The sequence below is a fragment of the Ochotona princeps genome, chromosome 2 (genome assembly GCF_030435755.1).
Source record: "Ochotona princeps isolate mOchPri1 chromosome 2, mOchPri1.hap1, whole genome shotgun sequence".
NCBI classification, from domain to species: Eukaryota; Metazoa; Chordata; class Mammalia; order Lagomorpha; family Ochotonidae; genus Ochotona; species Ochotona princeps.
In genome coordinates, this window is record NC_080833.1 from 82,245,393 (window position 1) to 82,257,599 (window position 12,207).

A 12,207-nucleotide genomic window follows, 5' to 3' on the forward strand; every position below is an offset into this window, starting at 1 on the left:
AAATGGAATCAGTCCAGACGGCCGTAATCATGACTAAATAAAGAAAACATTGTGTTTAAACACAATGGAATACTATTCAGCTCTGTAAAGAGTGAAATTCTGTCATTTGTTGCAAAATGGATTAAACTGGACATTATGTTGAATCAAACAAAAATGTTAAGTTCTTACATGTGGGAGCTAAAAGTAAAATTAAAAATGTGAACACAGACTCTTGACTACTGGAGACTGGGAAGTGTGGGAGGAATAAAGTTTGAATAAATTGGAAGCAGAGTATGGTTCATTAACTGATATGCTAATGTGAGGGGTGAGTAGAGGAACTGGGAGAAGTAGGGTATACAGGAACTTGTAGTACTACCTCATGTTTTTGTTGTGTAAGTTAAGAATACGAAAGTTAACATACTTTCGGCTGCTGTTTTTTCAACTGAGTGTGGATTTAGTTCAGTTATACATTTAATACAAAAAATGTGTACTGGTACCTTTTAGGGCAAATCATGGGATATTTGTAAATTGAGTTAAGTAAAGATTTCTTAGAGAAAGACAAAAGCATTAATTATAAAGGGATAATTGTAAATTTGCCACCATCAAAAACCATTGTTGAGACAGAACAAGGCACAAACTTGTAGGGAAAACTAATATTCAAATATTAATAAATCTGGCAAAGTAAGAACTTGTATCCAAAGGGTTCATCAGTAAAAATACAGAACTCCATTTGTTACCTGGCATGTTACCGGAATAAATGGTCAGCAGGAAAACAAAAAACCATCTTGAGGTATGCTTGATTAACTGAAGTGAGTGAATTAAACTGGTGGGCAATATTGAATATTGGTTAGGATATTGAGCAAGTGCGAGTACTATATTTTTTTTTAATATTGGCTGCTTCTATAACAATGCTTTGGTTTGAGGTCTAACAAATTGCTTAGAATTAAAACTCAGTATCTTCTGGTGAAGGGGATTTCTCAGTTCTTTTTGTAACAGACAAAGATTGTTAGAGTCAGAATGTATTTGTTAAATTTTGCTGGAGAAAGTTTAAGTTGAAAGTTTAATGTAAGTGGGACTAAAATAACAAATTTGTAAATTATATGGAAGATGATTTGCTGAAGCAAAGGCCTTAGAATATAAATAATAAACAAGTAAAGGTGAGAAGGATCTTGGAATCAGAATAACTTGGGAATGCCATTAGTTTTGGGGAAGGAGTAAGCAGAGTGTTCAAAGGCAGATCTGAAATGAATGAGGGAAGTAAGAGTAGAAGTGGAAATTGATAGCGGCGCTGTGAGAAGAGAGATAGGTAAGGAAGGAAGAAGAGGGCTCACAGTTTCTCAGTGATTGATGTGATTTAGCAAACTACGCATCATCTTGGAGAGGAAGGTAAACAAGTGCAGAGCTAAGATCAGGTAGGAGGAGAATGAACTTCTACAGGTAAAGATGCTAGCTTCACAATTGAAGTCAGAAACTGGTCTTCAGATTGAAAAAGAAGTGTTTGAGTAGAAACAGCTTTTATTTTGATTTGTCATTTGTTGAATGTCCCTCCAAAAAAAGGTGAAAAAGGACAGGGTAATAGAGAAATTTCTATCACATGTGTGAGGATTACTTGATATAGTGAAAGATTACAATATGCCTTGTTCATTGAACACAGTTCTAAAATCATGTGAGTTACTATTGATTTTATATACCGAACAAAAATTCTGGATTCAGCTATTGTGTCTTCTGAAGAATCAAATCTGTAACCTATCACAGTTTAGCTTATTTTATGAATAGATAGCAGCCTAGGTATTTCATAAGTTGAAGACATAACATTTTCTCCTTTTTTGTTTTTTTTTACACTCTTAAGTGTTTTTAAATGTGAAAATAGACTGCAGTTCCCCATTTCAGTTTCATATGATCATAGTATCAGTTATTTTAAATGATTATTTTTATAGCTTTAGCAGCCACCCTCTTGTTGCTATTAGCTAAGGACAATGTGGATAAGGTACGTTTTGATAGGTAGTAGCTGGTTTGGTCTTCGGGAGAGAAGTAAAGATCTTTTTTAGATCTTCATTTCATAGGTTTCAAATTTTCTTGGCATCAGAATTTTTAAGTATGTTGATACCATGTTTTTAGCGTTTTTGATGTAGTGGTTTAGGAGTGCAGGATATAAAGCACAGCTGCTTGGTGTGGCATAGTAACCTAAGCTTCTGCCTGTCTTACTGTCATCCCGTGTGGGCATTGGTTTGTGTCCTGGTTGCTCTTCTTCCAACCCAGCTCCTTTCTAATCGCCTGGGAAAGCTGTGGAGGATGACTCAAGCTTGGGTCCCTGCACCTGCATGGGACACCTGAAAGAAGCTCCTGGTTTTGGATCAGCCCAGCTACAGCCGTTGACTTTAGGGAGTGAACCAGTGGATGAAAGGTCTCTCTGGATCCCCACCTTTCAAGTAAAAATAAATCTCTTTTAAAAGCACAGGATATGACATCATAGTCATTGAATTTTTATTCTTTACGTAGTATTTCTGTCGTTGCCACCTATTAACTGCCTGATTGTGAGTTTAACATACTTATAAATGTTGCTGGTATGTCATGATGATAGCAATTTAAAGATTGCTAATTGCATGATATGTAGTTAACTTGGACTGAATGTTACATATTTTTAGATTTTAACACTTCATCAGGAGTGTTCTACCTTCCTGTGTTACTCACCTATTTTTAATTCTGTCTACTGTCTGCTCTTCAGAAAATAACCAACATAAATCCCAAGTAATACTTGCTTTTAGGGAATTAGAGATTCAGGCAAGGATTTTGAGTTCCAAAAATCATTGGCAAATGAAAGCCGTTTTTTATATAGCTACAGTGATATGTAGTATATATTTTTTCATTCCCAGAGGGAACAGGATAGACCAGGTTAGAAGAAATTAAAATTTCTTGTTTGGAGTATCTTGCTACCATAACCTGTGCCTTTTGGGTCTCTAGATTGGATGGTGAAGTATTTGTTTTCAGACATACTAATGGGCAACAATAAAGTGGGAGGTTTGTGTAACTCAGGCTATTTTGTCAAGAAAAGGCAACATCAAAGCCTAACATCAAAAGATGTGCTTGTATTGTGGATTGTTTCTTTAATATTTTTAATAAACCCTCACTGATTTTGCTTTTTGAGGTACTGAAAGAATAGAAATGTCAGCCTCTTTGCTTTTAAGTGTAGGTGCCTGTGTATCTTATAATCTTAGGAAAATAAAAGGACATGTAGGTAATTTCCTGTGGCTTTTTACATTTCTGGAATGATAAAGAGCTGGCTGGCCTTTCTTTGCAGGGTAGTTATTTAGAACCCAGAGCTTGTTAGTCCTTGATACAAAGATAACCTAGGGGGATTTTTAAACGCATTTCCTGGCCCATTTCAAGTATATAAATTTGAGTGAAGCTATTAGAGGAAAATATAAGTGAAGTATAGCTTGACAAGTAAATTACCAAGTTAGCTCCCATATTACCTGCTGAGGGATGCCTTTTCTGATCATTAGCACCAACCTCTTCCAGTTCCTTACCTAAATCACGTTTAATCACATCATTCTGTTACCACAGGACAGCTGGTTTACCACTCTACTAGACTGTAGGTCATTGGGATGCATCTTGTTCCTGCTCTACCTCCATAGCCTTAAGTATTTCCAGACGCATCCTTGAGAGTAAATGTTTAACAATAAATGAATTTTGAAGGCATTCAAGGATCAAAATGTTTGTGCAGTTTTATATATGTATGTATACGTAAAATCTTGCTTACAAATAAGTGTTTTGGGAGGCTACATATATTGCATATACTCTCTGTATTTGTTAGCATCCTTTGTTTTAGTTAGGATCTCAAACATTAAGAACTACCAGAAGGTTAGGAATCATGAATCTGGACTAGTGGGTAGACTCCAAGTCCTTTAAGCAGGTCTGTGTAAAACTCTGCTTGTTTTACTGTAAGTTTCTTTAATAAAAATACTTCTGTGAAGCTTTGGAATGAAATAGGTAACTAGTTTTTTGATTGAAGTATTTTGGTTTGTTTTAAAGCTCAGAGTAATAGAATAAGCAGCTCATGAGTGATTCATAGGATGTTATTAGTAGGTACAAAATGCTTCAGTAGATAAAGTAAAAATGTTAAATTAGGAGAGGCTCATTGAAGATAAGCCATAGTGTGGAATGATGGAATAATGATTCTTCATAGCTTTGCCTTCTTGATACAACTTTTGAACATAACAGCTTTGGAAGTAAATGATATATAATTTCACATGTAAAATTAAATCCTCCTTTCACATTTTTTGCTCCTTTTTGCTTTTGCTGGTGTATGGTGGGAGAACAGCAGTCCATGGTTGTACTTTCTGCAATTTTAATTGCCTTACAGTTTATGAGTTTTACACTGCGTACAGTTCTGAGAAGTATGATAAAATCTTGTGTTTTGTCTTGCTTGGACTGTGACACCCTTTTGTCCAGCCTGGTAACTAAGTGCATATGAGAGACCTTTAAAAAGTTAATGGAAAATAAAGACTTGGGAAACAAATGTGTGGATTTCAAAATTGTTTTGCATCAAAATAAACGAATTTTCCATAAATGTTTTAAAGCACCCTTGTGTAGGGCTAAGTGTATCTTCTGGCATCCACTGAGTGTAATATATGGAGGACCATATACTTGCAAATACAAGGAGACATTGTTATTCTTTATTAAGGTGATCAACTTTCAGGTAATTTTGTTCTTTAGGCATTGGATAATTTCTTGATTAAATAGTATTTGGGGGCCAACATTGTGGTGCAGAGGGTTAAGCCGCAGCTTCCATTGCCAGCATCCCATGTTGGAACACCAGTTTAAGTTCTAACTGCCCTGCTTGCCACCACACTCCTGCTAATGTGCTCAGATAGCAGCAGATGACCCCAGTGCTTGTGCCCCACTGCCCATGTAGTGAATCTCGGTGGGGTTCTGGATGCCTGGCCTGGCAACGCTGGTTTGGTCGGCCCTAGGGAGTGAAGAAGTGCTTAGAAGAACTCTTTTGTCTTTTGCTCTGTTACTGCCTTTCAAATAAATGCAATTTTTAAAATTATTTTATGAAGAAACTTGTAATGATTTTGATATTCGTATAGTGTGTTATTTATATAAATGTTACTTATTTAAGAACTAATTGTTTTAAAATTGATGTAGTTTTCTTAAAAGCATGGAATTTTAGTTTTTAATATTCAAGTATATTCAGCTATAATTATAAATTCTTTTTACAAGTTTTGTATTTCCCATTAAGAAAATTATATATCTATATTTTAAAATGTTTTTCAGCCAATGGTAATGATAGTAAAAAATTTAAAGGAGAAGATAAAATGGATGGTGCTCCTTCTCGTGTACTTCATATTCGAAAATTACCTGGTGAAGTGACAGAAACAGAAGTTATTGCTTTAGGCTTACCATTTGGCAAAGTCACCAACATCCTTATGCTGAAAGGGAAAAATCAGGTAACGTTCAGGGTTTATAAAAATGTTAAGTAAATCTCAAACTAATCAATGATTTCACCCTCAAAGGATTAAAGTTGATTAAATTTCTGAGAGAACATAATTTTCACATTTTGCCTTTGGAATTCACTATAGTACTCTGTACAGTTTTAATGAGATTGTAGAAAACAGAAATGAAGGATTTCTTGTTACTGCTGTTCTCTGTGATTGCAGAAATCATTAGGAGCAGTAGTAACATCTTATGCTTTTCCTGTGGAAATATTTAGGAGCATTAGCAGAAATTAGTCATTAATTCTGGGTATGCTTTATCCTATAGGTGAGTAGTGTTAGGACCCGTTTTAGCATTACTAATGATACCATTTAAATTTATAAAATTGAACATTCTCTAGAATTTAGCTAATGTTAGCATGATGCTGTTAAATTATTCTGATTTTTAAATGAGACCTTGTATATTGCTTGGCATAGATATGCTAAAATTCTGTTGCTAGTAATGTTTACGTTTTCTTTGGTAATTTGGGGGGAAATAGATTTGTGGAGATTGATAAATGGAAGGCAGAAGCACCACACACTTAAGTTTTCTTCTGAGGTTATGTGTAATAGTGGTGTGTCAGTCCTGCTAGCTAGGACATTGGATGTAATGTGAAAGATAAATGATCTTTTAGGTCAGCTGAATAGGTTACAGAGGTACTGGAACTTTATTGAAATTACTTTATTGCATTCAGTTTTTTTTGCTATGTAAAATTTCAGGCATTTTTGGAACTGGCAACAGAAGAAGCAGCAATTACCATGGTTAATTACTATTCTGCTGTGACACCTCATCTTCGTAACCAGCCAATTTTTATCCAATACTCCAATCACAAGGAATTAAAGACAGATAATACTTTAAATCAAGTAAGTATGTTTTGTTAAAATAAAATCATCTAGAACATATTAACAGTCTCAGACGTAATAACACAAAAATGTTTATTCAGAAGATATTCTAAGTAGATTTTCTTGTTAAGGTATTTTTTGTGCATTGTGTCCCAACGTGTTAAGAACTAATGTTAATTTAGAAAAATTTGTTGCTTTCAGATTCTATCTTAATACTGTTCAGTGAAATATTTTCAAGTTCCTTTAAAGCCGTATTCAAATTTTTGTTGTTGCAAAAGAAAATCTGTTAGTGTAAATTAAAATTTTTGTGTAGGAACTGAGATATCATTTATTAGCATAAAACAAAACTTCTAGAGTTTTAGATATGAATTTCAGTGCCTTTGATTATTTGACTTTCAGAAGTCTAATTTTTTCATAGAAGTATTTTTTTTTAAATATTCTATTTACCGGACAAATCATTATTGTGGAATATATGAACAAGTATTTATGTGAAAATTTGATACAGAAGATGTTTAAAACTGATCATAGAAGCAGCATAAAAATGTCTTTAGACCAAAATACGACTGTAGTGATCTGAACAACTGGCTCTTTTAATATAGTTTTCAATCTAATTATGTTTCTGGTTCAATAAAATAGTAACTATGTGGTTCTTTATCATACCAAACATTTACAGAAAAATAATTTCTCACTTCATCAGTTCATAAAACGTTACTAGGTTTTGAATAATATGCTTACAAAACTTTGAAAGATAGGGCTAAAATATCAACTCTTGGTTTTTAGTAAAATTTTCATTTGTTTTGAAGACAACTTCTGGGGCATGTTCTGTGGCTTACTGGGTTAGCTGCCACCTGTAGTGTTAGCATTCCGCATAGGTGGGGATTCAGTACCTGGATACCCCACTTGAGATTCGGCTCCCTGCTAATGTGCCTGGGAAAGTGGAGGAAGATGATTCTAGCCTTTGGACTTTTTGCACCCAAATGGGAGGCCTGGAAGAAACCCATAGCTCCTGGCTCCTGCTAGAGCAACCCTTTTGGGGAATAAGCCAATGGATGAAGGACCTCACTTGCTCTTTTCTATTTCACTCCTGCTCACTTGCTGTCATCTCTCTGCCTTTCAAGTATTTTTTAAAAAGTATACTTCAAAAGGCTTCACAAGCTAGGAGTATAGCTTTCCCTTTGCTCTTACTATTTTTACTTAGCTTTGTTTTTATTTTCAAAATCATTTTTTTAAAACATTTTTTTATTGGAAAGGCGGATATACAGAGAGGAGGAGAGGCAGAGAGGATCTTCCCTCCAATGGTTCTCTCCCCATGCAGTCGCAACAGCCGGAACTGAGCCAATTTGAAGCCAGGAACCAGGAACTTCCTCCAGGTCTTCCATGGGGGTGCAGGAATCCAAGGCATTGGGCCGTCCTCGACTGATTTCCCAGGCCACAAGCAGGAAGCTGGATGGGAATTGGGGCTGCTGGGATTAGAACTGGTGCCCATATGGGATCTTGGTGCATGCAAGGCGAGGACTTTAACCAGTATGCTATCTTGCTGGGCCCCCAAATCATTTTTAATTGAGATAATAATTGTATGTATTTAGCAATTATAATGCAGTGTTTCTATACATATATACAATATGATAGTTGTATCAGACTAATCAGCATGAATGTCCGCCCAAACACCATACTGCTAAGAACACTTAAAATCCATACCTTTGAGTATTGAAACATTATTAATTATGATTGCTGTGCTGTGTAGTGTAACACCAAAATCTTTTCTTCCCAACTGAAACTGTGTTTTGTACCCTTTGACAAACATATTCCTTTTTTTTTTTTAAAGATGCATTTTATTTTACTTGAAAATCAGAATTGCAGAGAGAGGGACAGACAGATGTTCCATGTATTGGTTCACCCCCAAATTACCACAGTGACCAGAAGTGGGCCAGTGTCAAGCTGGTAACCAGGAGCATCTTCTAACCCCATCTTCCATGGAGGTGAAGGAGCTCAAGACCTTGTAACACATGCCTCCTTCACAAGTTCATTAACAGGAAGGTGGATTAGAAGGGAGTGTTGGGGCACAAACCAGTGCCCATATGGGATGGCAGCACTGCAGGCAGTATGAGCTTGATTGATACATTATAGTGCTAACTCCTGATTATATCTTTTCAAGAAATGAATGCAGTTGGAAACCATTATGGTCAGTGAAACAAGCTACTATCGAAAACACAAGTAATATGTTTTCTCTTATATGTGGCATTTAGGATAGAACACAAAAAAATAGCAAATAGAAAGTAGTGTAGTGCAGGCCTTCAACAGCAGTCGCAGATCCAACATTCTGCTACATAAGTGTATAAAGACGTAAGTGTAGACAATGGTAGAACATCTAGTGTTGTGTTTTTAAGCTATATTTAACTATTTCAGTGGGAGTCTTCCTTTCATGTAGGGTTAGAGACATGTACTGCAATGTGTCTCCACTTTCCAGTATGTTTATGTACATGTTTAACCATATGTCTGTTTTGTATTTTGCATGAATATTGCCTTATGTCAGTACATACTGTATTTATCCTTTCAGGATTGACTTACTGCACTGAGCATAATGGTCTACAGCTGGGACCATCCTGCTGCAAATGTTAGAAGTTACTAGTTTTGATGGCTGAGTAGTATTCCATAGAATAGATGTATCACAGTTTTTTCCATTCATCTTTTGATGGACAACTCAGTTGTTTCCATGTCTTTGCTATTGTGGATTGTGCTGCTGTAAATACAAGGTTGCAAGTCACGGTCTTATATGCGGGTTTCACTTGTTTTGTCTGTATTTCCAGGAGTGGAATAGCTGAGTTATATAGTGGCTCAACTTTCAGTAGTCTTTGCACTTTTCATACTGACTTCCATAGTTGCTTCACTAGCCTACACTCCCACCAGTAGTGGAGTAGGAGGAGGAGGAAGAGGAGGAGTACCTTTTCCCCACATCCATGGTCAGCAGGTGCTGTTAGTAGAGTTCTGAATATAGGCCATTCTCACTGGAGTTAGGTAGAACCTCAATATAGTTTTGATTTCTATTTTCCTGATAGCTAGAGAGCCTGAACAGTTTTCTTCATATGTTCGTTTAGCTGTTTGAATTTGTTCTTTGAAAAAATGGATGTTCATTTCCTTAGTCCATTTCTTCACAGGGTTGGTTTGTTTGGCTGCTGTTGAGTTTCTAAAGCACTTTTTAAAATCCTGGGTAATACTTCCTTATCTGTTGTGTAGTGTGCAAAGATGTTCTCCCATTCTTTTGGTTGCTTCTTCACTTTGTCGATCATTTTCTTTGCTGTATAGAAGCTTTTTAGTTTGATGTAGTCCCAGTGGTTTATTTTGTCTTTGACGGCCTGTGCTTTTGGTGACTTTTCTAAGAAGTCTTTACCAATGCCTATAACTTGTAGTGTATTTCCTTTGTTTTCTTCTAATAGTTTGACTCCTCGTGCAGATTTAGGTCCTTGGTCAATTTAGAGCTGATTTTTTTATAATGTGACAGGTGTAGGTCTTGCTTCTTACCTAACAGGCGGATGTCTAATTGCCCCAACAGTATTTGTTGAAGAGATCAACCTTTTTCCCTGGATTGTTTTATGTTAGCTTTTCAAAGATTAGTTGACTGAATTTCTGTTCTGTTCCATTGATCATCTTTATTTATGTACCAGTACCAGACTGTTCTGATGACCACTACACTATAGTATGTCTTGAGGTATGGAATTGAGCTTCCTCCATCTTGATTTTATTCTTTAGGATAGCTTTAACCATTTGCGGTCTCTTGTATTTCCAGATGAATTTTTGTATCATTTCTGTATTGAGAAGAATGTTGTTGGGATTGCATTGAATCTATATTTTGGTAATACGGACATTTTGATTATGTTGATTCTACAGATTCAGTAACATGGCAATTTCTCTTATGTCATTTTTTTTTAATGTTTTGTAATTTTTGTCATAGGGGTCTTCCACATCTTGACTAGGTTAATTCCAAGATATTTAAGGTTCTTTCCACAGTTTTTAAAGGAACTGTTCTGACTAGTTCTTTTTTTCAGCCATGGAGGGTTTTTTTTGTGTATGCCGGAACCATCAAGTTATGTTCATTTATTTTATACCCTGCTACACTGTCAAACTGATAAATTTTGTGAGTTCCAGTAGTCTCTTGATTGAGTTTTTTGGTTCCTCTGTCATTTTATATCATCTGCAGAAAGGGATAATTTTGATTCCTGTTTTCTGACTTGATGAATTCCTTTAATTTGTTTTTCTTGCCTAATAGCTCTGGCAAGGACTTCAGTAGTATATTGATTAGCAGTGGTGAAAATGGACACCCTTATCTAATTCCAGATTTTAGTGGAAAAGCTTGTAACATTCAGTTTTTTGTGTATTGCTTTGATTGTGTGGTAGAATGTTCCTTCTATGCCCGTCTTGTTTAGAGTTTTTAGCATGGGTGTTGGATTTTATTAAATGTGTTCTCTGCATTTATTGAGATGATCATATGACTTTTATTTTTCGGTTTGTTTATGTACTGATTTGTCCCTGGTTTGCAGGGATAAATCCCACCTGGTCCAGGTGAATGATCTGCCTGGAGTATTGCTGCATCCTGTTGGCTAGTATTCTTTGTTGGGGATTTTGGTGTCTGTGTTCATCAGAGATACGGTTCTGCATTTCACTTTCTCTGAAGTGTCTGTCTGGCTTTGGTATTAAGGTGATGTTCATAGGCAATTCCAAGGAATGGTTCTCTTGGTATTTTTTTGCATAGCTTATGGAAGATTGAGGTAAAGTTATTGAAACGTTTGATAAAATTCAGTAGTGAAGCTGTCTAGTCCAGGACTTTTCTTTGTTGCGACTGATTTAATTACTGATTTAGTCTCCTCCTTGCCATACTCTGTTTAGATTATTAATTATCTCACAATTCAGTTTTTGCAAATTGTGTATATATAGAAATCCATTTCTTCTAAATCCTGTGATTTGTTGGCATATAGTTACTTACAATTGTTCATAATTATTCTAAGTATGTCAAGTATCCATTGTTGAATTTCCTGTTTTTTTCTCTGATTCTGTTAATTTGTACCTTCTGCTTCCTGCGTTTGATTGGTTGAGCTAATGGGAATTCTATTTTTTTGATTTTCTAAAATAAGCAGCTCTTTAATTCACTGATATTATATATTCTTTTGGTCTCAATGTGGTTTATTTTCTCACTTTTGATTTCCCTTTTTCTGCAAATCCTAGGATTATTTTGCTGTTCCTTCTGACACACAGTTAGCTAATTTAGCTGGTACCTTTCTAATTTCTTGACGTAGGTACTGTTTGCAATGACCTTTACTGTTAGTACTGCCTTGACTGTATCCTACAGTTCTGATATGTTATTAATTACTTCATTTACTTGAAGCAGTTTTGTATTTTCTCTTAGGCATTCACACTAGTGGGTGTTTCTTCTTGGAGCCATTATCTAAGATCAGAGCCTGGTTCTCCATATCCATCACTTGTGCCACTCCCTGCAGCATTTTTCAGTCCTAGGTTCCCAAGCTGCCATGCTATGCTTCTGCCACAGCTTCTGCAGCCAAGGCTCCTGGGTTGCTACTCTCCACTCCCTGTGATCTTTATGTTCTTGTGTTGTAGCCCCACCATTGTCTGCTGAACTTTTCTCCTGCTTACGATGCCAGCAGTACCAGGGAATAAGGAAACACCAGCTGTGACTTTAAACTATATCACACTTTTCAGGGGCACCCAATTCTTGGATTTTTTTCTTTCCTCTTTGCAGGGACCTGTTAGCAAGTAGTTCTGGGGACAGCTCACTCTTATTGATGGAACCTGTGGGACACCAAGTTGGTATTATTTTCCTAATGGGAACAGTGCAATGCACTTAGCAGAAAGTGAAGACTCCTCTGGCATAGCATGTTACAGCCTGCTGTTGTCTCCC

General features: G+C 36.1%; 1 protein-coding gene across 6 annotated transcripts in view; it reads left to right on the plus strand.

Moving 5' to 3' along the window:
- Nucleotides 1-12,207, plus strand: part of PTBP2 (polypyrimidine tract binding protein 2) — a 61,169-nt gene that overhangs the window by 22,079 nt on the left and 26,883 nt on the right. For all 6 annotated transcript variants that reach the window (XM_058659439.1, XM_004582026.4, XM_004582027.4 and 3 more), the window contains exons 4-5: nucleotides 5,260-5,432; nucleotides 6,177-6,320. In XM_058659439.1, coding sequence (XP_058515422.1) covers nucleotides 5,260-5,432; nucleotides 6,177-6,320 — 317 coding nt within the window. The remainder of the gene's footprint in view (nucleotides 1-5,259; nucleotides 5,433-6,176; nucleotides 6,321-12,207) is intronic.